Raw genomic sequence first — 25908 nt, forward strand, 5'->3', positions numbered from 1 at the left:
AAAAAAACGAAGATCATGGCCACTGGTCCCATCACCTCCTGGCAAATAGAAGGGGAAGAAATGGAGGCAGTAAGAGATTTTACTTTCTTGGGCTCCATGATCACTGCAGATGGTGACAGCAGTCACGAAATTAAAAGACGCCTGCTCCTTGGGAGAAAGGCGATGGCAAACCTAGACAACATCTTAAAAAGCAGAGACATCACCTTGCCAACAAAGGTCCGTATAGTAAAAGCTATGGTTTTCCCAGTAGTAATGTGTGGAAGTGAGAGCTGGACCATAAAGAAGGCTGAACGCCGAAGAATTGATGCTTTTGAATTATGGTGCTGGAGGAGACTCTTGAGAGTCCCATGGACTGCAAGAAGATCAGACGTATCCATTCTGAAGGAAATCAGCCCTGAGTGCTCACTGGAAGGACAGATCCTGAAGCTGAGGCTCCAATACTTTGGCCACCTCATGAGAAGAGAAGACTCCCTGGAAAAGACCCTGATGTTGGGAAAGATGGAGGGCACAAGGAGAAGGGGACGACAGAGGACGAGATGGTTGGATAGTGTCTTCGAAGCTACAAACATGAGTCTGACCAAACTGTGGGAGGCAGTGGAAGACAGGAGTGCCTGGCGTGCTCTGGTCCATGGGGTCACGAAGAGTCGGACACGACTAAACGACTAAACAACAACAACAACTCTGGTTTCAAAGGGTCTACACTTAATCCTGATCCAACCCTTTATCACCCGCAAAAACTGCAAACAGAACCAAAGCTTCTATCCTGCAGAGGAGCGTAATATGACGATTAACAACTGCTACGTTTATTATCTCAGCGGACCTTCCTCCGAACCGGAAGCGCTTCTTCGACCCCGGAAGCACTAGGCCGGCAGGGAAAACCGGGTGGGAGACTATTATTTGAGCCGTGTCGAAAAGGAACGAAAGCGGCCGGGGAAGCTGGAGGGCGTCCGGTCCTCGGGTCAGTGGTTGACTGAGGGGCGCTCTGAGGGAAGGAGGGGAATGAACCGAAGGGGGCGAGGCAGGCGTGCGCGCGAGCCGGAGGAATGGCCGTTATGACGTTACACGGGCGGCGTGGCAGCTGGTGGCGGGGGGGGGGGTGGCCAGTGACGTCGTGGCTCGCGGGGTTCGTTAGTGGGTGGCTGGGCAGCGTGGAGCCCCGAGTTCGAATCCTCACCTCCAGCTATGATGTCGTCACCAGATGACCGTATATTTAAAGTTCACCATTTACATTATTTTAAAGTTATGTTTTGTTAAACCCTTGCCTTCCTTCCTTTCTCCAAGAAGCTCAAGGTAGCGTAATAAATTTATTACTTATACCTAGCCCATCTGGCTGGGTTTCCCCAGCCACTCTGGGCGGCTCCCAACAGAATATTAATACAGTGGTACCTCGGGTTAAGAACTTAATTCGTTCTGGAGGTCTGTTCTTAACCTGAAACTGTTCTTAACCTGAAGCACCACTTTAGCTAATGGGGCCGTTGTGCCGCCGCTACACAATTTCTGTTCTCATCCTGAAGCAAAGTTTTAACCCAAGGTAATATTTCTGGGTTAGCGGAGTCTGTAACCTGAAGCGTATGTAACCCGAGGTACCACTGTAATAAAAATCATAAAAAGGCAATGAAACTTCCCTAAACAATGCTGCCTTTAGATGTCTTCTAAAAGTCAGATAGTTGTTTATTTTCTTGATATCGGATGGGAGGGCATTCCATATGGCGGGCGCCACTACTGAGAAGGCCCTGTGCCTGGTTCCCTGCAACCTCACTTCTCACAGAGAGGGAACCACCAGAAGGCCCTCGGAGCTGGATCTCCATGTTCAGGCTGAAAATTGGTGGTGGAAATGCTCCTTCAGCAGTCATGTTGGTGCTGGGGTGACTTTGCTTATTTACATTATTTCTTAAAAAATTAGTTGTGTTTTATTAAGGCAATGCTCAAGACGATGTACCTGGTTCTCCCCCAATCCATCCTCTCAGCAACCCTGTGAGGTAGGTCCAGTTGAGAGGAAGTGGCCAGATTTCCCCCTTCAGCAATTGGGTGACTTCATTTTATACACACACACACATTTACAGTATTAATATTTATTTACATTTATTATTCTATTTTGTATCCCAGCCTTCCTTGAAGAAGCTCAAAGCAGTGTCCTTGCCTCCCTTCCTCCCTCCACCCCCCATCCTCTCAAAACACCTTGTAAGTTAGGTTGGGCGGCAGTGATGGCTCAATTCCCACCTTCAGCATTGACTTTGTCACTGGGTGACATAACCTTGTTTTTTTTAAAAAAATAAATATTAAATTGCTTATTTTTATATTATTTTAAAAGTATCATTATATTTTATATCCCTGCTTTCCTCCAAAGAGCTCAGGGTGGCATACTTGGATTTCTCTCCCCCCCCCCACTCCATTCCCCATTCCCCATTTGTACCTCAGCAACGCTGTGAGGTAGGTTATGCTGAGAGGTAGGGACTGGCCCAAGGTCACCCAGTCAACTTCCAGGCCAAGTGGGGATTTGAACCCTGGCCTCCCAGGTCCTAGTCCAACACCCTAACCACCTCACCTCACCCGGCTCCTTTCCAGCTTAACTTCCCACACAAGGTTGTTGTGATATAAAACTGGGAGGAGTACACTGCCTTGAGCTCCTTGAAGGGGGGATATATATGTAAGAAATAAATAAATAAATTATTGAAAGGCGGGTAAGGATACAGTGGTTATCTGCTCAGAGATTTCATCTTCCCTCCTTGCAGGGAAGCAATAAAAAAGAGAGTCATACCGTTTTGGTTCTTACTCTTTTCTCTCCTCTGCTGCATCACAGTGTTGACTCACGTTATGTTTGTTGTCTACTAAGACCCTAGATCCTTTTCACATGTACTACTCACCTCCTCCTGTTGTGTTTTGAAATGACATCAAATCTGCATAGAGTGGAGAGATCAAGTGTGATATATAGACCTGATAATATATACTCACCTGTTCCACCTCTGATTAACAGCTCAAGCATCTTAGAAATATACCACAAGCTCTTATAGTTATCTCCCAACTGCATTCCAGAGAACCCCAATAAAGCTAGTAATAGGAAACAAGCTTGGCTAGATGACAGTATAGGAATGCTGTCGTATACTTAGCCAGACCATTGGTCCATCCATTTCAGTATTGCCTCAACTGACTGGCAGTGGCTCTCCATGATTTCAGACAGGTCTCTCCTAGCTCTACATGGAGATGCTGGGGACCAGACCTGGGACCTTCTGCATGCAAGGCACAAGCTCTAGCCATTTAGCCAGACCACAGAGTATCAGCCTGAGGCAGTGGCTGCTCAGGAGTCCACAAGAGAGCTAGTCAGAAATGTAGCCCACTGTACAGAATAGACTCCAGATCCTGCTGAATTACGACTCCCTTCATTTCTGATGGTTTACTATGCTGGCTGGGATTGACAGGTGTTGGAGTCCAACAACACCTGTCCCCATCTCTGATTCTGTTGCCTTTAGGATATTTGTATTGCTTTTAAAATTCCCTCACTCTCTGGTGCCTATTCATGAAGCGATGACCAATATCTCTAAATTATGCTTAGCTCTCTGGGCCTCGTGCAGGAAGCCCACAAATACTTTTCCTCCTGAGTTGCACATCAGCTCCTCTGTTTGTGTAAAAAACATAGCAGATGTCTCTAGGTGTGGCTGTTGTACTAGGAGCAACCTGTCTTGCTTGTTGCTGGTTGTGTATTCTTGAAACAGTTCCTGATGCAACCTGTGTCTATGTGCTTATGTTTTAAAGGCAGAGATAACACGGCAGCATGCCAGCACTGCCACTGGATGAGCTCCAGTTTACAGAGAAAGATTCACTGACTGGGAAGATGAAAACTTTACCCGCCCTGGTAAGCGGGGTGCTTTTATTTTTTTTTGCAGTTCAGAAGCCTGACCCATTCTCTTCTTATTTTTGTTAATGCATAGAATAAAATTAGCTAAGGGGTGAAAATGCAGTATATGACTCCTTTAACTTGGGGTGGGAACCTCCTGAGCATGTTTGACTCCAGCTTCCATTATCCCCCAGGCAGCATGACCAATAGTCAGGGATGGTAGAAGCTGCACCCCAGCAACATCTAGAAGGCCACATGTTTCCCTCTCTGGGCCTACACTGGCTGGTTGCAGGTTTCTACGCTATTGGTCCTATGCTCCTGAAGGTTTCAGACAGGGCACTTTCTTAGCAATACCTGGAAACTCTGAGGATCAAACCCGGGGCTTTCTGCATGCAAAACAGTTGCTCTACTGTTTTACTGTTCCAAAAAGACAATTGGTCCAAAAGCAAATCAAGTGCAATAACAAAATAGAGAATTCCCTTCCTCTTATTGCCTGGCATTCCTGGTTATAACTGGAAACCTAGTGATCTGGCATCTGTCCACTGAACTGTAGGTTTCCTGCACTAAAAGCAGAAACTGCCCTAAAAATAGCTGAAATTAGCAAGCTGTGTAAATTATGCAAATATGCAGGATTTGTTTTGTCTAATGCATTCTGTCATTGTTTCTATTTTGCATAATTTATCCTGCTTCTCTTCATTATGGGGAAAAGCCAGTTGCTGTTTAGGGCACCACAGCCCCACCCCTACCCACCAGAAATCTCATTTGGCCACCTCTCTGGCTTCTGATTTTTTCCTCCCTCTGTTACACCAGGAAGGTTTTCTCAAACTTGTCCCAGCGAGCTCTCTAGCTGCAAAACCAGTTTCATCAAAAACCACAGTAGGACACTAAAAATAAAAAATGGAAAAACTAAAGCAAAACCTAAACCACATAGAGCAAAATAAATGGATATGTGCTTTTCCTGTGAGTAGCACTGAATCCACAATTCCCCCTTCCAGCTCCCTTGAAAAGCTGTCACCTGTGCAGTCACAGTAGAAACTACTCCATTAGGGCAAATAGGGCACTCTAACATGTCTGCCTTCACCTGCCTGCTTTCTCACTTACTGCCTGTCAGCTTCTTCCTCCTTCGTCTCAGTGTTGCCCTCATGGAGCTCAGTAGGGAGCAGGAGGATGGAGACAAAACTAGAATTGGTTGGCTCTGCCTCTCATTGGTTTGGCTCCATCTACTGATTGATCCCATGCCTTCTGCCCTACCAATCCCAATAGACACTGGTCACCCCTGGAATACGGGTTTTCCATTTTCATACTATGTTGTGGCTGTTAGTACAGGATCCTGGCATATTCTCAACACATCCAAAGAGTGCTCTCCATCCAGCTTCTGCTATTTTAGTTTTGAAAACACAGGAGCACGAGGAAGGTGCCAGCTCTTATCTTAACAGGAGCCAGGCAGTGTCTGTTGTGACTTCTGCAGGATTCTAAAAGTGTCATTTGCAAAACAAGGAGTTCTTCCCAAACCGCCACTCAGCAGGCCTCTTGCGATGAAAGAGAAATGGGAGCAGCCAGCAAGCCAAAGGCAGCAACAAATGAGGGGCTGGATTCCTGCTAAACCACAAGCCAAATTTCTGACAAATAGGAGAATTATCCCTGGTGTGCCCAGGTTCTTGAGATAGCTCAGAAAGCCAACACCGAGGACTTCTGTTTAGTCTTTGACCTGTTGACATCCCGTGGCATTCCTCCCCCTCTTTGCAGCATCCTGAAAAGAAAACAGAGCGGTCTTTTGTGCTGTATAAGCCCCCACCGAAAGCCAGAGGCGACCGTGCCTTGCTGGAGGAGTTCTGGGAGAGAGCCAAGTTTGTTGCAGATGACCTGGAGTGGCTTTTGACTCTGCCTCATGACAAATTTTGGTGCCAGGTATAATTTCTTTTGTAAAGGAAGAAAGAAGCATGCGTAGATGTGTTGGTGACGATGAAAGTATAAGTCCTCCTTCTACACTGGGGTGGCAAACCTTTTTTTCATGCTGGAGGCTGCATTTCCCTCCTGGGCGACCTTCTGGGGGCCATGTGCTAGGGATGGGTGGGGCCAGAGGCAAAAGCGGGTGAGACAAAAGGAATGAATCGTTCCTTTCTGCAGTAGGCTAAGTTCCAGCCACGAAGAAGTCAGGCATTTCTACACCCCCAGTTGTACACACATCTCTCGATCCGGGCAAATGAGAGACATTAACTGTGTTCATGGACACATATTGGTCAAGTGAAAGCAGACAAGGAGGGGGCAGGGCAGGGTTGTGGACTAGAGAGAGTCCTAGGGGTTGTATTTCATCCCTAGCCCTCAGGTTCTCCACGCGTCCTCACAACTCTTAAAGCCCTACCCATTTTTCTTTCACCTGAGCACTCTAGCACCGGCTGTAGAAGCATCAGTAAGGAGCTCGTAGGGGAGGGGTGAGGAGCCTTTGGTCATCCAGGTCCTGTTGGACTCCAACTCCCATCAACCCCAGCTTTGCAGGCAGGCAGGGATGATGGGAGTTGGTGGTCCAACAGAAATTGAGGGGTGGGCTTCCCCATTTCTGCTGCCAGAAGTAAGGGGAAAAAATGTAACAAATGCAGTTTTGATAGTTGAGGCTGAGAGTTATGGGCACACCTTTTGTGGGGTTTTTTAGGAGGACCTTGAGTCTCTGGTGTTACTGAACACAGAGTAAAAAGATAGTATTCAGGATCATATTTTATTCAAGCTGTGACATTTTATTTACCAGATTCTTTTATTTATTAAATTGTAAGTTATCTTAATGCTTCCTTCAATACCTCAAAAAGGCATAGCTTGAGATTTTGATACGTGAATCAATAGGCTTAACCAGCCAGTTAAAAGGAAATTAAAATGGTCAGTGGTCCTATTTATGAAGCATGTTTGACTCTGTAAATGAGTATTATAAAATCTGTAAAGGGGGTGAGGCCAGGCCTCTGCATTACACTCAAGATAAATGTGTGGTGTAATGAAACTTTGAAAATCCCCCCCCCCCCAGTCTCCTGGAATTTTTGCTTCTTTGGAGCAGCCTTCATCTTAAAATGTTTTGCTCACTTGTTGATTCAACGTGCAATAGACTGACATAAGTTCCTGCGGTGATGTGCTGTCTTGCTAGCCGGCCAGATTTCTTTTTCCCATGAGGCCTTTTGTTCCTTGTGGCAGGTGATATTTGATGAGACGCTCCAGAAATGCCTGGATTCGTACCTGCGCCACGCCCCTCGCAAGTTTGACACAGTGGCGGACTTGCCTCCAGAGGTGAATGACCTCCAGAGACGCCTCCATCGGAACGTTTTCCTAACCTTCCTCCGCATGTCCACTCACAAGGAGTCCAAAGTAAATAATTTCTTTACTCAGCCTGCTTTTGAGATGCGCGTACATGTTTTTGTGTGTGGAAAAATAGCAGGTTTCTGTTTGTCTTTCCTAATGGCTTTCCCTTCATAGCCTCTACCTGGGTGTGTGTGTGTGTGTGTGTGCCATTCCCTAGGCATTAATGAATAGAAGCACAGTTACGCTCCAATATATTCAAATGGTTTTCGGGAAATGTTAATGTATTAGTTTAGGTATATAGCCCATTCTGTCCTGAAGGCCGAGGTGGGAAAGAACATTTTCTTCTTTCCTTTCACCTTCACAAATAACATGTGTGGTGCCTTTTCAGCCAAAGAGGAGCCCAGTTTGAACCTAGGTCCTGATCCAATATTCTGTCAGCTGTTTCCTCTGGGGGCTCCCATGTACATAAATTGTCTTGCCACCAGGGAGGTTCAATTAGTTGGAACCTTCAAAGAGATGTAGTTCCATGGAGGTTGTTTATTTCAGGGGCAGAAAACCTTTATCGTCCCCAGGGCCGCATTTCCTTCTGGGCAACCTTCTGAGGGCCACATGCCAGTGGAAGGCAGGGCCAGAGGCAAAAGCAGGCGGAACAATGAATGTCAATCTTAACATTTCATAGTAGGCTGGTTTTGACACACACCCCTCTCTGTCCTGTATCCAGGAGAGCAAGAAGCTTGATAAGAGTTTCAGGACATGGTCCTGCCAGGCAAAAACACTCATGGTGCAAAGCAAGGCCACTGAGGGGTGTGGCCTGGGGAGAGGAGGTGTGGCCTGGGGGGACTTCTGAGGGCCAGATAGGGAAGCCTCCATGCCTGAAGCTGCCTACCCTTAATTACCTTAACGCTTTTCAAGTTAATTTTCATAGAAGTAACTTCAATACATCCTGTAAGAAATAAGGCAAAACTGGCTGTTCCTATTGGTTCTCTCTGCAAGAACACCATGGGCTCCCTCTTTCTTTTCCTTTTTTAGGTGGATTGTATCCAATGCTTAGAGTAGACCAACTGAAATTAATGGACCTAAGTGAGCCATGTTGATTGATTTTAGTGGGTCTACTTTGAGTAGGGCTAGCATTGGAAACAAGCCACTGTTCTTAACTTCTAAAAGTACAGGTGTCTAACATGTGGCCATCTAGATGTTGCTGGAATACAACCCCCATCTCTGACCATTGGCCACGCTGGCTGGGGATGATGGGAGTTGTAGTCCATTAACATCTGAAATGCCATGGGTTAACCACTTCTCGCAACAACCAGGTGACATCAGCGGTGTACTTCTCACATATGACCCTCTTTGTTCACTAAGGTCATTGGAAGAACTTCTTTGCTGTGAATCCTTCCACTTTTCTTTAGTTAGATTCAGGACTATGCGTGCCCTCCCCATGGGTTTTTCAACTAGTTTCTGGCAGCCAAGCAAGAAGTATCCCTGGTTTTGTGTTGGGCTTCAGAGGCAATTGAAAAGCTGTAGACCTCCTTCTGAGTGCCTCCAAAGCTCAGCTGAAACTTGTGGATGCCTGGTCAGATTGATGTAGCCAAGGAATACATCCTTCTCAGTAGTGGTACCAATGCCTTGAAAATAAAACCCTGGGAAATGTTCATAGGTCCTGCCCTGTCACTGTCCTTAGGCATATTATATGGATGTTTGGAGCTACAGAGGGGTGGGTGGCTGCTTGCGTGCGATTTTATCCTGTTTTACAGTGTTTGTGGCTTTAAGATGTCAGTTCTGCTGATTTAGGGAGATGAATTTTAATCTGTGCTCGTTGATCATGGTGCTATGTTTTTGTCATGCTGTGAGCTGCCCTGGAGGTTCTTTGGAGACATGTGGTATCGTCTAAATTCTGAATGCCTATGCGTACTTAAAAGCTACTCTGTAGAGCCTTTTAGCCCTAAATATACGCTGCTCAAAGGATGCTCTGTAAAGGCAGCAAAATCCAGAGCACTTTTAGATCTCTCCAGGCCAGCCCCTAAATCAAGGGCTTGTGCTCTTCCTGCTGACTATAAAGACTGGCTTGTCCTTTGTCCTCTTAAACTTTTACATCACAGCGTGAAGGGCAATTACGCACACATGTGCATCATCCCTCCCTAACCCCCTCAGGGCGCTTGCAGTAGAGGGCCAGCGTGGTGTAGTGGTTAAGAGCGGTGGACTCGTAATCTGGTGAACTGGGTTTGGTTCCCCGCTCCTCCACATGCAGCTGCTGGGTGACTTTGGGCTAGTCACATTTCTCTGAAGTCTCTCAGAGTGTTTGTTGTGGGGGAGAAAGGGAAAGGAGATTGTTAACCGCTTTGAGACTCCTTAGGGTAGTTATAAAGCGGGATATCAAATCTGAACTCCTCCTCCTCATATCTGTCATGATGACAAAGGGCGTTTTGCTAGTTATCCATAAGCATCTTTCAATATCTTTCTCTCCCCACTCCTTTTTAGGATCACTTCATCACGCCATCTGTTTTTGGAGAGATCCTTTACAATAACTTCTTATTTGATATCCCCAAAATCCTGGATCTGTGTGTGCTCTTTGGAAAAGGCAACAGTCCTCTTCTCCATAAGATGATTGGTTAGTGAGGGAATGGGGTGTGTGTACGTGAAGTGTTGGGGGGGCGGCACCCTCTAAAAATCAGGATTTAAATCAATTTTGCCACTTTCCTCAGTCCAATCGGCTTTACTAATTGTAGGAGTAAAGTGTCTGTTTCTTAATTTACTGTTTAATATTTCACTTTGGTCAAGTCAGGCTCCAATATTTCTTTACTAGGAAACAGAAAACCAGCATTCAGCTGCAATAGTTTTTAAAGAGGGGCTGTTCCAAAATGGCCCATTGCTAAGGGACATTAAAACTTTAAAGCAGGGCTGAGGAACCTTGGACCTGGGGTCCAGATATGGCGCTCCAAGCCTTTCTGTCTGACCCTTGGTATTCACTGGTCCTGCTTTACACCCTCCCTCTGTGTTTTTGGCTGGCTGGAGTGTGTCCTTGAACTCTGATAATGCCTCTCCCTTGCCTGGGTGGAAAATAGAGAGGGATGTGCTAAACCATAGTTTGGCTTAATGCAACATTCAAACCAGGCCAATATGAGTTACATGTAACATGAAGAGGATGCATGGAGATCTCCCAATTAAGTCTGAAGCCTTTTGTGGTGTTGGATGTTTTAACCTGCCTGAAACCAATCTTTTTCTCTTTCCTTCCTTTCGTCCTCCCTCTCCACCCTACCCCTCAGAAAACATCTTTACTCAGCAGCCAAGCTATTTCAGTGACTTGGATGAAACCGTGCCTACAGTCCTTCAGGTTGTACTTCTTCTTGGGCTTATTTGAGAAGCTCTGTTCCCATTTGTAACAGTTGTGGGGAAACAAATGTTGTTGGACTCCTGTTCCCATGCGCCCCCAGCCAGTATATCCAGTGTGATTGACCCCCCCCCCCCGCCCAGAAAATTGGCCTGAAGGAAATGTGAACTGAAAGCTGGAAAAAAAATGCTCCCTGGCAAGGAAGGGAGTTCTTTCCTTGGAGAGTAGACCTATAAAGTCCCATGTGGCCTGGACCCAGCTGACTTGAAAAACCCTATATGAACCTGCCCAGGTGCTATGATCCTTAGCTCAGCACCTGCTTTTGGTCCCATCAACACCAGAGGCACGATTGTTGGTGACCGAGAGAGAGCCTTTTCTGTGGCTGCTCTCTTTCCCAAGAGGGGAAAGACTGGCTTCTTCTTTGTTATCCTTCCGCCAGCAGGCCAAAATCTTCCTGTTCAGACAGGCCTTTGATAACTAAGATTCAGTCTATGCTGATCTCTGGACTGCTGTCAGGGCAAACTGGATTTTCATTGCTGGTTCTAAATGTGTTCTGATGTGATTCAATCATTGTTTGTAACTAGTTTGATGTAATTACTTGGTATTATATAATGTTTTTAAATGTTGGAAGCTGCCATGAATTCCAGCTTGGGATAAATGTGGGATATAAATACATTAAGTTGTTATTGTTGTTGTTGTTGTTGTTGTTGTTGTTGTTATTATTATTATATTATTATTATATTATATTATTATAATTTTATTTATTTATTTATTTATTTGTAATAACAACTAAACAACTACAACAATAACCTTGGTCAGGTGATGACCATCAATAAAAGGCAAAATGCACCCAGTTGTATTCTGCTTATGGACCCTTTGTGCCTTTTAGGTACTCAGCAGCATTCTGCATACATGTGGCTTGCAGTGTGAAGGGGCTTCATCCACACCACAGAAGCTGGAGGAAAGAATCCGATTGACTCCTGGGGATATTCCTCTGCAGGTGGGGTGGGGCAGGTATTTCCTGGGACCGATGTACTTCCTCCAAACCTGGCCTCAGCTTTAATCTTCACCACGGATACTTTCTCTCTCCCCACCCCACCCAACAGATTATGTCTCATTCTGCACATGGTTGCTAGTAGCACATTCCCTTCCCTGTCCTGTGACTGGGTGAGGCAGCTTTTCCTCATCACATGAATTTTCCTGTGCCTTGCGATACACTTTTTTCTGTATTGATATTTTATGTGTTCGGTTTTAAAATCTCACTGAACACTTCCTTTCTTTGTATTCTTTGATAAACAGAACCATGGGCATCTGCAATAATTTTTCTAGGGGACAAAGGAAAACACTGATTTGGGGAGATGGGGGGTAAGCAGGCTAGTTTCTCATGAAAAATGAGGAGAATATACTGCCTGTAAATTTGGTTTCATCTGGTTCTGCAAATGCTAGAAGCTTGTGTGTGTGTATGTGTGTGTTTTTAAATGACAGCTGGGAATTTGTGGATCAGGGCTGCATAGACACCATATATTTAAAGGGCATGACTTCCCCCAAAGAATCTTGAGGAAGAGCTCTGCCCCTCATTTGCTGTCCTGATCACTCAGTTTCATGGAATTTTATGTGCTTAAATGTTCTCCAGATGTTTTGGATGACAGCTCCCGTCAGCCACAGCATGGCCATGTTTGCGGGAGTTGGTCTAAAATGTTATGAGCTCATCAGGCAGGAAAAAGCTGGCTTAAAATTAAGAAGAATTAAAAGAATTGTCGGTTTGCTGTCCTTTAATGCTACCGCTTGTGGTGGGCCTAATAATGGAGCTGACCGCTCTAGGACCTCCCTGGCTCAAATTCTGAGGTGCGATGTTATGCCAACTCTGAGGAGGAAGTGAACCCAGAGACTGGGGCAGGGAGGGGAGGAATCTAGGGCAGGGAATTGCTTTGTTTGGCAGCTTACTTTCAAAAGAAAAATAAAATTGTGCTTTAAAATCTGATTTATTTTTTTAAAATGAAAGGCCTTCCTTTCTTTTCCTCCTAGGAGCTGAAGGATATTGTCCTGTACCTGTGTGACACTTGCATCACCCTCTGGGCCTTTCTGGATGTTTTTCCTTTGGCTTGCCAGACATTCCAAAAGCATGACTTCTGCTACAGGTATATTAGTAGGCTGCCTCTGTGTGTGTGTGTGTGTGTGTGTGTGTGTGTGCGTGCATGTGTGTGCACGTGCTTCAGTTCCACTAGATAAGTGTTGTTGGATTCCAACTCTTATCCCCAGCCAGTTTAGCCTTTAGTCAGGGATGATGGGAGATGTAGTCCAACTACACTGGGATCACACCAAGTTGAAGAACACTGCCTCAGAAAAGGTTACAGCTGAGAGAGCATCCATTATTATCATCCTCTTCATCACCCTCTATATTTATTTATTGTCATTATCATTATTTAAATTTGCATGACACTTTTCAAAGCAGCTTCAAAACAAAAGATACAAATCATTACAATAACAAATACAAAATCATTTCAAAACGTAACACGACAATCTAACAACTCGGTTTGACTCTGTTATATTATTTTAAGGTGATCATAAAACAAGCATTGAAACAGATCAGTTAATGATAGATACAATAAATATCCCAAGGCGATCACTCATCAAGAATAATAGAACCAGCAACTGCTGTGTGGTAGTACTTAATGCCAAATGGTATGAAAGCTTAAAAGGTCTTTCCTAGAGTTGCTTACTAAAAAAAAAAATGTGTCAGAGCAGCTTACCATTTTTTGAATAAGGCAAACAGTACCAGATTTAAAATAGCATCTGTGGGGCACCATGTGACTATACCTACTCTAGACAGAGCTATGACCCCCCCTCCCAGCTTCCTCTGTATTATCAATATTAGAATGTTGCACACATAGCCTTCCTTGATTTGATTTCTCTCTGTCTCTGTATATAGCTATCTATCTATCTATCTATCTATCTATCTATCTATCTAATTCACAATTAGGTGTGTTTCACTTTTTTCAAAAAAGGCTTGCTGCATTTTATGAGCTGGTGGTACCTGAACTGGAGGCTGCTATTAAGAAGAGGCAACGCGAGGACAGCAGGTATGTTTCCTTCCTGTGGAGGTGACCATTCCCCTCTGAAATAAGTGCAGTTGTCCCCTCCAGGCACAAGCCCTGCAATATATCTGCCCAGGTTGCTCCTGCAGCATACCTGAAGTTCCACCATCCTTTAGGAGCAGGTGGTGGGAAAACGTTTATGCTCCACGGGCCAGATCCTCATCAGGATCGGCTTTGGGCGGCTGCCCACCTGACAGTTGCCTGACATCACAATGACATCAGGTGCAAAGTGCAGCTACAACAAAGGCTCTCTCACTCTGTTCTAGCTGTGGGTTCCTGCTAAATTCAGGAAGGGGGTTGTATGGAATCCTGCTGAACTGAGCAGGATTTAACCCCTACTCATCAGTAACTCATCCTGCTCAGTTGTGTTATCTCTGTTCCCTGCTGCAATTGATTGGGCTGGAGGTCGTCGTCCCCCCCCCCCCCCGAGATGTAGGAGAGCCAGTAAGATATAATGGTTAGAGCAGCTTTCTCCATCCTGCTGCCATTTCAGATGTTCTTGGACTTCAGGTTGCATCATGGGAGGGAAGCTCCATTGAGCTAGGAGAAGTCCTAGCCTGGACTTTCACCAGCGGGACTGGTTAGTTAAATCTAGCCTTTGTACTTAATCATGGCTTTAATGTTTTTTAGTGTTTTATTGAACGTATATACCCCACTTTGGAACCTTGCAATGAAGAGTAGGTTGAAGAAAATAATATTAATAAGAACCACCAGTACAACTCCCTTTTGCTTCTGTGTCAGAAATTCTCTCTCCCCTCTCCCCTCCCCACCATCAGCTTATTGTCAGATTTGTGGAAGAGGCTGTCTCATTCTCGGAAGAAGATGGTGGAAGTTTTCCATATGATCATAAACCAGTTGTGCCTTCAGCCCATTTTGGAAAGCAGGTACTTGTTAACGTGCATGGATTCCATGCAGTGGGTTGCCCTTACACATTCATATCTATGACACCAGGAAAGAAACCTCAGAAACAGATAATGTTTACAGATGTTGGGGAACGAATCTAGGAGCTTCTGTGTTCAAAGCAGATGCTCTCTCACTCAGCTGTGGCCCTTCCCCTGTCACAGGAAGCTGCCTTATGTCAAGCCAAACCATTGGTCCATCTAGCTCAGCATCTGACAGCAACTGTCCAGAGTTTCAGACAGGAGACATTCCAAGTGCTACTTGATGGTGCTGGGATTTAGCCTGGGACTTTCTGCATGGAAAGCTGATGGTCTACCGCTGAGCGATGGCCCTTCGGTGTACTGAGTCAGACCATTGGTCCACCCAGCTCAGTATTGCCTGCACTAACTGGCAGTGGCTTTCCGGGCTATTTTCTTAGCCTACCTGGAGATTGAGGGGATTGAACCTGGAACCTTCTGCATGCATAGGAGATGCTCTACCACTAAGCTACAGCTCTCCAGGATTTTGAGCAGAGCAGTATCTTTCCCAATCACCTGCCGCTTGAACCTTTTAACTTGAGATGTCAGGAGCTGTACTTGGGAGCCCTGAATGCACAGCGTGCGCTCTGCCACTAAGCTCTAGCTTCCTTTCCTAGGAACATGGGCTTGTCTGGGAGCTGAACCCAGGACTTCTTGCTCCCAGCTCCAAGGATCAGCCCCCTTGGATGAGCAAGCTGCACCTAAGCCTATACAGGTTCCTTGGTTGTTGTTAACATTACCCTCTTGTTTCAGCTGTGATAATATCCAGCCTTACATAGAAGACTTCCTGCAGCTCTTCACCTCAGTGCTTCAGGAGAGGAGGTGAGAGTCCTGACTGGGTGTTGGCAGTCCTTTACAACCTCTGGAAAATAGTTTGTCAATGCAGCCTGGCCTACAGCAGCCATCAGCCCCAGTCAGTACAGCCATGTTGAAAACCTGCTTTGTCCGGCAACAACAGTGGGCTGGAGAAAGTGTAGGGCAGCTGGCTTGAAAGACACACATCTCTTTCACCCGGGTTTTGGGTGGCTCATTACACTTTTAAAAACCTCCCTAGCCATTCAAACTGTTCGGCAGTCCATTTTGCATGTAAATTTCACAAGGCAGGTATTTTTGCTGGGACGGTCTCCCTAGTAATTGTGCAGTGTTTATATTTGCAGGTTTCTCCGTGACTATGATGAGCTCTTTCCTGTAGCAGATGATGTGAGCCTCCTCCAGCAAGCCTCCTCAACACTGTATCTTTTTCTGCTGGCATTTATGGGGAACTTCCTTCACCAGCCTGATGGCCCCAGATGTTCTGGACTTCCACTTGCCTGGATGGGGCTGATGGGAGTTGTAGTCCAAATCCTATGGAGGGCACCACGTGGGGGAAGACTGACTTGCATCCTCCAAAACATTGCTCCTCCTCGAGGTTTAATGAATGCAGGCATTCACCACAATTCAGGCTTGGAATCTGTAACAATAAGGAACAAGGGTGCTTCTGAGAATGTGCAGGTTATCTTTCCCCGAATGCATGAAAATCCACAACCTACCCCTGCACATCTGCCCTGAATGCCAGGGCTCATAGTTACATTGTGTGTGATTTACATCAGATTTATCTGTGTGGTGCCTTAATGCTGTTGGGCAGAGATGAGACCAGGACAGCTTACATCCTGCAAGGAGTGGACAGTGCCTGGGAGGGAGTGGACAGGAGGAAAAAACCAGCCCACGACCTGCCCCTGCCGGAAACCATGGCCCCGGGGCTGCCCAGTAATACAGAGGGGCTAGAGACACTCAGGGAAGAAAACCACACAGAGGTGAGTCTTCAGAGCGTGCTGCTAGCCTTGACTTGCTGTGAACTGGGGAACAAGGTTGTCGAGGAGCTACCTACGTTAGCCATGGAGCCTGCATATCTGTGGGATGGGGAACCTGTGCCCCGCCCCCAAATGCTGCTGGACCCTGATCATTCCTGACTATTGTCAGGTAGAAAAGGAGGGGAGGGAGGTGGCTGGTGGTGCTCACTGGTAGGCAGAATCAACTAATTTTAGTTTTATCTGACCTCCCTCTTGAATTCTACAAGGGCAGTACTGAGGCTAAGATTATAGGTTGTGCCACTCCCTGGGCTGATTGTAAGGAGTGTTCTGAACAAAGTGGGCCCTGCTGCTCCTGAGAGATTCATCCTCCCTTCCATGTTTGCCTCTTTCATATGGAAACTGCTTTGAGCCTGCATTGCATTTAGATAATGGGGGAAAGCTAGAGGGTTGTGGGGGGGCTGAATTTGATTTATGCATATTTGGTACAAAAACTGGATGACAACCTGATGACAACCACCCCCCACCCTTCCCCTGGCTATGGTTCTGCACACCCAGCTACTTTCAGCATTGTGACTCTTCTGGGGTAACGTTGCCTGTTGCCTTTGATGTGTCTAGTACGCTGGAGCAGCCGCGGCCCCTGTGTGCAAGGTCTCTGGGGTGCAGCTGGATTCCCTGATCTCCCAAGTGAAGGACCTGCTCCCTGACCTTGGAGAAGGCTTTGTCCTGGCCTGCTTGGAGGAGTACAACTACAGCGTAGAGCAGGTGATCAACAACGTTCTGGAGGACAAGCTGGTGGCAGCCTTGCAGAAGCTGGACCGAGCAATGCCCAGGTAGATCTGGATGGGGGAGTTGCTTCTCTTACCCACTTGGAGCCCCTGCAGGCTGCCATGTTCTGTTTTTTGTTTTTGTTTGTTTGTTTTGAATTTTGTTTTGCTGGCATGTTACGGACACAATAATAGTGCATCCGTGGTGGGTTTAACCTGGACCATCCACACATCATTTTTCTTTGTTAGTAGTTTCGAGGATGCTTTTAATCTGATTTTTACCTTATTGTGGAAAGAAGCATTCTTTTAAACCAGGCATTTGACTAGGAATAAAACAGTGGCAGTGGTGCTATTTCGTATTATTAATTTTAATTTTGTTTGTTTGTTTGTTTGAATACCACCCTACACCCAGAGGTCTCAGGGCAGTTCACAGAAAAGATCACAATATATAAAATAAAAATAAAAAAATAACCCAATAACATGTTTATATATTATATATAAATATGCATATTTATAATCAGTGTATTGGTGACTGACCTTGATTGAAATCCCCTTAAATGAGCTACAGTATATGTCTGCTGTACATGTCTGCTCAAAAGCATGCCCTGTTGAGTTTGGGAGGTGCAATTCTCAGATTAGTGGGCTTAGAACTGCAGTTCCAGAGCCACAGGCTGCTGCTTGGTTTCGTGAGGAATTTTTCAAGATTGTGCTTCTGAAGAGTATGGTGTAGTGGATAGAGTAATGAGTTAAGAACTGCGTCCCCAGGGTTCATATAGCCACTTAGCCATGTTAAAGCTCATTGGCTGACCATGGGCCATCCGCTCTTTCAGCTTAAGCTTTCCCACAGGGTCATTGTACGGATAACATGGGGAGCGGAAGAACCATCTACTTCACCTTGAGCTCTATGGAGGAAAAGTGGGATTTAATAGCAATAATAAATAAAATAAATTGGAGGGCGTGATCTTTTTCTGTCAGGTCAGTGAAGCCAGACCCAACACCTCTTCTCACTTCCCGATGCAACGTTTTCCAGAACGATGAGTTTGATGTTTTCAGCCAGGACTCTCTGGATCTCTCCCGCGTGCAGAAAGGCAAGAGGTGAGTTGCCTGGGGCCTGGGCAACCCTTTCAGGCTGTGTCTGATCAATGGCTGTCAAGTTAGGAAATATTACCAGTAAAGATAAAGACCCTACATCAGGAGTGGCCCTCTAGGTGTTGCTGAAAACAACTCCAATTAGCCTTAGCAAGCTTGGCCAATAGCTGGGGATGATGGGAGTTGTGGTTCAGCAACATTTGGAGGGCCAAAGCTTTCCTGTACCTGCCCTGCATAATTTCTGTGGGTTGGGATTGGAGGATATGTTTTTCTAGCCATCAGTGTTGGGCATTGTTCCTTTTTCATAGTGATCCAGTTTTTAACATCCTCATCGTAGAAAGGTTCTGTCCCTTCCCCTCTCCTCCCACCATGGGTAGGAAGGAATCTGGAAAGGGCCATTTTTCAGAGAGCAGAGGTTGACTTCTGGAGTGTTATCATGAGTGCTGGCTGTTGTAACCGGTAGTTTTAAAAACAAAACCTGTTTTTCGCCATTGTTTGGCGTGGTGGCAGCTCCTTTTCACAACCCCTGTTACCTTTCTAATCCCTGCCCCCAATTGTTCTAATGCCAGAATACCACCTGAATCAGTCTTCATCAGTCTGGTGGCCTCCAGGCACTATAGACTACAACTCCCATATGTCCCAACCAGCACAGTCTGCCCACCTGCTGCTCTCAAGGCCCTATGATAATTTTTAAAAATCACTTTGCTGATTAAGATTAAGACCACATTTGCACCATACATTTAAAGTACTGTGATCCCACTTTAAATGGTCATGGCTCCCCCCCCAAAGGTTATGGGAGCTGTAGGGAGGGAGCTGTTTGTTAAGGGTCCTGAGAGTTGTTAAGAAGAGACCCCTATCCCCTTCCTTGGAACTACAATCTTCAAACCGCTCTGGGAATTGTAGCTCCCTCTAGCGGTTTCCTGATGTAAGGAAAGCCAAGGGTGGAGCCCTGGAGGGGACTTCCCCTCTGCTTCTTTGCTTGCAAGGAAGCCTTTCATTAAGTCAACACTGGGATGCCTCAAGCAGCTGGTTGTTCCAGTTGCACTTGCTCCTGAGACGTGATCTTCTATCCATGGTATGAGAGGAATGCTGCACGGAAAAGCCCAGACGTGAATACCTTGTATATCCCCAGGAGCAAAGTAATAACAATAAATTGCTGGCTTGGCAGTTAGGAAGCAGATTTTGACATTGTTCCTTGGTAAGGCTTACTGAAGCATAGGGGGTGTGGCACTGATCAAAAGTGTAGGTTGCTGGTGGGAGTTCCAGGCTTAGTATCTGCAGGATCAGGGCCCAGCGTGGCACGACAGCCCCGGGCAGTATCACCAGAAGATGTCTGCAGAAAGGACAAGTCCAAAATGTCATTTGCTTGGCTGGGATCTCAAAACCAAAGTGTCAGCCCAAAGGGAGCCAGCCAGCCAGGGAAATGGGATAGGCCAGAGACAAGGGAAGGAGAAGGTGTCATGCTCAAGAGTAAGGAGCGGTCACATAGGAGGCTACTGATTCAGACCCATCGGTTCATCTAGTGTCGCGTTTCAGACACAGAGTCTTTCCCAACCCTACCTGGAAATGCCATTGGGGAGTGAACCTGTGACCTTCTTCAGAGCAGATGCCCTACCAATGAGCTACAGCGCTTCCACATTACAATGACAATGTGGTTATATAATATAGACATTGTTCAATTTGTGGAGTATATAAATGGCTAAACATCAGAGGGAGCTGCCTTATATTGAATCAGACTGTTGGTCCATTTCACTCAGTATTGTCTATTACACTGACTGGCAGCTGCTGTCTCCTAAGCCCTACCTGGAGATGCCAGGAATTGAACCTTTGACCTTTTGCCTGCAAAGCATGTGTTCTGCCACTGCATAACAGCGAATACCTCCCTACAGTGAGGTAAGATTCTAGTCCTCATGGTTCCAAATTAAAGGCTGATTTAAATAGGAATTCTGTGTGTCTTATACGGAGCCAGGCCATTGGTACCTCTAGTTCAGTATTGCCCACGCTTGACTGGCAGTGGCTCTCTGGGTTTTTCAGCAGGGGACAGTGCTCCTGTAGATGCTGGGGATTGAACCTGAGACTTTTTCCATGCAAAGCCAGTGAGCTACAGCCTTTCCTTAAGACGTAGGAAGCTCCCTAATGCCCAGTCATGCCACTGGTTCATCTAGTTGTGTGCACTGACTGCTAGCGGTGTTCTAGGATTTAGCGGAGCCTCTACCATCCCTACCTTGGAAATGCAGGAGATTGAATCTGGGAACTTCTGAAGCAAATGTTCCACTACTGACCCGTGGCCGTTCCCCAGGGGCTTCTGTGTGGAAACCGGATCAGCCTTTGTTCTGATCTGGTTGGGCTTTCCTTGCGTTCCCAGGAGTGACAAAGCCTCAACCAAAAGTCTGGTGAATGACAAGCGCCTTGTGAATGAGCAGAGGGAGCGCTACAGCCAGTACTCTGTGATAGTGGAGGAGGTCCCAGAGCAGAGCGGAGCAGGTCTTTCCTACCCAGATGAGTATGAGGACGAATACGATGACACCTATGATGGCAACCAGGTGGGAGCAAACGACGCCGACTCAGATGACGAGCTGATCAGCAGGAGGTGAGTTTAGAGGCCTTTCTGAATGGAGCCTGTCATAATCATTTGTGAGGTGCAGCAAGTGTGATTTGAAGGGCACTCCCTCTCCCCCCATTCTCAGCTACGTCCCGTGTGTAGCTTTTTCACAGTCAGGACACATTCGCACCATGCAACTAAAGCCCTGTGATGCCACTTTAAACAGTCATGGCTTCTGAATTCTGGGAGCTATAGTTTTTTTAAGGGTTAGGAGAGACCCCTTTTCCCCTCTCAAAGCTACAGTTCTCAGAGTGCTTTGAAAAGCGATCCCTCTCCTTGGAACATCTCATCCATTCATTTCTCCCTGCATTAGGCCATTTACCATCCCTCAAGTTCTGAGACCAAAAGATCAGAAAGAAGAGGACGAGGAAGATGACAATGAAGAGGAGTTGGCGGCAGCTGATGAAAAGGGGGCTGCAAAGGTGATTGTTGCAGGGCAGCTCTGAAGGGGGAGGAAGGGGTTGTGAGGCAAACCCTCGCAGTGCTGTTCTTTGGGGAGATGGCTCTTTTGGGACAGGCCGGGGAGGTCTCCGAGATCCCTGTGGCTAAGTGGAGCTGATGCGCTTCAGCCAATGGAGATGTAATGATAACCATAGTCTATGGAGCTGTACAGAGCAGCAGCAAGAAGATGGGTCCCTGCCCTGAGGAGGTTACAGGCTAAAATTCAACACAGAGAAGACAGTGGAGGGAGGGAAGTAAGAAAGATGGAGGGGAGGGGAGATTGGGGAAGTGCAAAGGGCCCCAAAGATCCATCTCCACAACAAAGAGCATACTGCCTTGTTGAGGACTAGCCCCTTTTCTGCGGGGATAAGGGAGGTGGGGCCCCTCCCCTTCATCCACACTGCAGATGCTGCTGGGCTCTGATTCTCAGCCAGCCTGGCCCATCAGGGATGTTGGGAGCATTAGTTCAACAGCACTTGGAGGGCCCACCAGCATTTTGAACTGGAAATGAACTGGGGCTCCATTTTTTCCTTCATGTGCAGCAGGACCACTTTGTGCAGGACCCAGCTGTGCTGCGGGAGAGAGCTGAAGCCCGGCGGATGACTTTCCTCGCCAGGAAAGGGTAAGATGCAACTCCCCTTCTGTGGCTCCTGGTCTTTCTACCACATGTGGACTGACAGCCCTCAAATAGGGGACACCTTCAAACAGAGAGCTGCATCTGACAACCCTTCACAACAAACAGCTGGTCTAGCTGCCACTGCCGTATCTGTGGGACTTGGAATTCCTCTGTGCAGTATTAAAATGGGTGTTATGTTGGCTGCCTTTCAATCCTCTGCTAAGAAAACCAGTTTCATGAACAAGGTTGCGTACTCTTGTTAGAAAATCAGCAAATTCACATTTGAGTTCTTCCAAGAATTCTTGGGGAGGAAAATTTTTTTGGGTGATTACCCCTCCTCATTTTAGTCCTCTGCATCCCCTTAGATCCACTCCAAAGGGTTGGAGGACTTTCTCAAGCAGATATTTTTAAAGTGGGAGTGTCAGCTGACCATGACTAATCTTATGGGGATGTTTTTAATGTTTGATGTCTTATTATGCTTTGATATCTGTTGGAAGCTGCCCAGAGTGGCTGGGGCAACCCAGTCAGCTGGATGGGGTATTTATATTGTTGTTGTTGTACCTCATTCCTGCTGCTTCCCTGATTAGTTTCTAACTTATTTAGCATTTAAATGCATGTTATTTCAATGTCTTTTTTCACTGTCAATTCCCCTTTTCCCACCCACCCATCTTTTTTTTAACCCTGAACCTCCTGCTTCTTCACAAACCACATATTTAACTATGGAACTCGCTTCGACAAGAGGCAGCAATCACTAACTTGGATGGCTTGAGAAGAGGATTGGGCGGATTCATAGAGGATAGGGCTGTCATTGGCTACTGACTGCAATAGCTATGTTCACCTTTAACTGTGAGAAGCAGTAGTGCTTCTTAAGAAAACCACGCAGGGGTGGGTGGGGAGAGGAGTACTCTTGTGCTTGAATCCTGCTTGTAGGTTTTCTATAGACACTGTGAGAACAGAATGCTGAGTTAGATGGGCCATTGGTCTGATGTTCCAGCCTTTTGGAAAGGATGTGACCCACCTCATTGTCTCCCATTTTCTTTTCACCAATTCCCTCATTTTTATTCTGCTCACCCCCCCTTTAAAAATATAACTGTGAATATGTTGGGCTTTCCATTCACATATGTGCTGAATTTGATAACTTTGTGAGCACAGTCACAAACCACTGGTAAGAACCACTTGGTTGAGGGTCCTGAGCGCACTGCATGATTAAATCAAGGGCTGCTTCCATGACTAACTATCCTAAGGCACATTCATGTCTACAAATCATAACTGTGACCCCAATGTGTATTTACCCAGTTAGTGTGAGGGCACTTGAAGGCTTCCACTAACACGTATGATTTACTCCTTTTGTCCTGTCTTCAGCTGTCTGAAGGAAATAAAAGAGGCAGTGTCAGAATTCTGATTGGTGGGATGGAGAATAGTATATCTCTAGTGTTCTGTTACTTTGAGGGACTAATATTTAGAAGTATACCTGAGAGCCTTTGCAGTTTAGTGGTCAGAATCTTGGACGAGGACTTGGGAGGCCTGCATTCAAATCCCCACTCAGCCAGCCATGAACTTCACTTGTGACCTTGGGCCAGTTGATGTTTCTTAGCCTAACCTAACTCACAGGGTTTGTGGGAGGACAAAAAGGGGAAGGGAAGAGTCACGGATGCTGCCTCAAACTCCTTCAAGGAAAGATGGGGTACAATGTATAATAATAAACAAGCACAGTAATCTTGGGAGGGGAAACTTGGGGGATGTTGAATTCATGCTTCCATCTGCCCAGCATGACCAATACTCAGAGATGATGGGAGATGTACAGCAGCTTCTGGAGGCCCACTGCTCCCCTGGTGGAATTTTTAAGACTTTTCGTTACTTGGACACTGCCACATTTGACATATAGAGCAGTATTACTTCTGAGACGGCTGTCCCTGTCTTTTCTACAGATTTTGCATTTCAGGTTTACTGTGACCCTCTGGTGCTCAGACCCATTAAGTTTCTGTCGACCTGTACTGCCTCCCCTCCCCACCCTTTTCTTACACTACCAGCGAGATTCGTTGTGCCTATTTGGTGGAACTTAGCAATGGAACTTTTCTTCTTCCTCTTACACAGGCTCAAGCCGGACAATTCAGGTGTCATTTTGGGCAGCGCCAAGGGACATGGCCAGAGCCGAGAGACAGTCCAGGAACGCAGGAAGAAAGAAGCCAGCAAAGGGACCAGGGCGAATCATAATCGGCGTGCCATGGCAGACCGGAAGCGAAACAAAGGCATGATCCCTTCCTGAAGAGGTGGAGAACGGGGCAACTCTTCCTCTTAGAGACTCATAGTGCAAGAACTTTTCCGTTCTTGTTTGTGGAGAGCATCAGCATGTAACAACCAGCAACCCATTACAGAGAACTGCAACAGCTGTGCATTGTTATTTATAGGGGAATGCAACAAAGATATTTATGCAGACACAATGGACCTTGCTGTGCAGGCAGTTCCTTGTGAACATTTGTCAGCACGAATAATAATATATCAGCCTTGATGCGTGAGATCAAGTTCCCAACTATTCCACCAGCTCTTTTTTGCAAGCCCACAAGCAGGGTGTGAAAGTGAGGGGCTACTTGTGTTCTGCCTTTGGCCTCTGTTGTGCAGAGGGGTACTACTTCTGGGGGAGGGGTTGTAGCTCAGTGGTATAGAAGCTGCTTTGCATGCAGAAGGTCTCGGGTTCAATCCTCAATATGCCCAGGTACGGCTGGGAAAAGGCACCTGCCTGAAACCCTGGAGAGCTGCTGCCAGTCAGTGTAGACAATACTAAGCTAAATGGGCCAGCGATTCAACTGCATACAAGGCAACTTCCTATGTCCACCTGAATAGGGGGCCCAATGCCCTTTTCAAGAAATCTATAGATTGTTGGCCATCATCTCCAACTTTTATTCTTAGCGAATTCCTCAATTACGCATCAGGATTATGTAAAGTACTTCATGCTTTCAATCCTGCATTGTGTCAGTTTTTTCCTCACTGCCCAGACCAACCTAGCTCCAGCAAGCAAGATCGTGACCTCATGTACCCTCAGACCATGTTCTGGGCTATTATTATTGCATAATGATGTTATATTTGCAACCTCCTTCCGAAATGCTCAAAAACAGAGGATCAGAGGGCTGTCAGAGAGTTCAATGGGGAAAACTGAGAAAACATTCGAAACAGAAGCATTCACTTCCGGGTTTTCGGCGTTTGGCTTTAGAAACGTTTGGTAGCCAAGACGTTTGAAAACCCAAGTTTGACTGTACATTGTACTCTACTGCAGTAGGCAAGTGTGAAATCTGTGTGTAGACATCTCATGAGCCTAAATGGGGATGAAGATCTTTAGCAACAGAGGCCTTACTTACCACTTCCTGAAGACTCCCCAAAATGCTAAGGGCTGGGAAAAGAATTGGGGACAAAGTAAGGCACGTGTTCTGAGTTTTCCTCCCTATCCCTCCAAAAGAGAAAGGGGAAATAGATGTTAGAATATGTACTTCCCAATTCCACCCCCCGTCCCACTTTTGAACTCCACTTACATTTTTTCACTAATAGGCTGATTTAGTCACCCGTCTCTTCCACCCATTCTGTCAAATGTTTTCTTTGATAACTGCAGCCAGTTCAAACTTCAGCAAGGTTGAGAGATTCCTGTCCATTAAATATGTGTGTCTTGTGCTTATGCCCAGGCTGTGGGGCTCTCCTATTCCCCCAGCACACAGCTGTTCAAATATCTGGCATCAATGTTATTTTGATGCTGGGCATACAATAAATGTACTGGCCTCAGCTGGTCCATGAGAACCCCTGGGGCCTGCCCAGCAAGTGATGGGCTAGAACACACTTTGACACAGCTCTGAAAAGCATTGATGTGTCAAAAGTTGTGCACTGAAATTTTCTCGTAAGGAACCAAAACTTCAGCCTGTCAGTTGGATGTTCTTTAGCAACGAACCTTACCTAATGTAATTCCACGTTAAGTCTAGTGCCAAGATTTGAATCAGTGAAGTGAACCAGCAGGCGGACCCCAAGAACAGGCACTTGAAATCTGATAGGATGGCATTTTCAGTCAATACTGCAGCATGGAAATCAGCCAAAAGAAAGGTAGCATAGAGTGAGCTTTTGCTGATTTGGTCAGTTCCTGCATAATAGTTTTACCTTGTCTGCATTGATCATGAAGTG

General features: G+C 46.2%; 1 protein-coding gene across 4 annotated transcripts; it reads left to right on the forward strand.

Annotated features, from left to right (window-relative positions):
• Positions 1–807: 807 nt before the first annotated feature.
• On the forward strand, positions 808–24195 carry ASCC2 (activating signal cointegrator 1 complex subunit 2). Of its 4 annotated transcripts, none has more exons than XM_083590065.1 (19): positions 808–958; positions 3751–3850; positions 5579–5740; positions 7007–7177; positions 9587–9716; positions 10372–10439; positions 11326–11436; positions 12462–12574; positions 13442–13516; positions 14308–14415; positions 15202–15270; positions 15606–15680; positions 16073–16241; positions 16854–17068; positions 17978–18097; positions 20457–20681; positions 21007–21115; positions 21680–21756; positions 23845–24195. In XM_083590065.1, the coding sequence occupies exons 2-19, from the start codon at positions 3770–3772 to the stop codon at positions 24014–24016; spliced, it is 2250 nt and encodes a 749-aa protein (XP_083446191.1). In that variant the 5' UTR covers positions 808–958; positions 3751–3769; the 3' UTR covers positions 24017–24195. The 4 variants fall into 4 exon arrangements, with proteins under 4 accessions (XP_083446191.1, XP_083446189.1, XP_083446190.1 ...); XM_083590063.1 differs by having other exon boundaries at positions 809–958; positions 21677–21756; XM_083590064.1 differs by lacking the exon at positions 808–958 and adding an exon at positions 1082–1290 and having other exon boundaries at positions 21677–21756.
• The last annotated feature ends 1713 nt before the right edge of the window (positions 24196–25908 follow it).

Source organism: Podarcis filfolensis (genome assembly GCF_964270895.1).
Source record: "Podarcis filfolensis genome assembly, chromosome: 16".
Classification (NCBI taxonomy): domain Eukaryota; kingdom Metazoa; phylum Chordata; class Lepidosauria; order Squamata; family Lacertidae; genus Podarcis; species Podarcis filfolensis.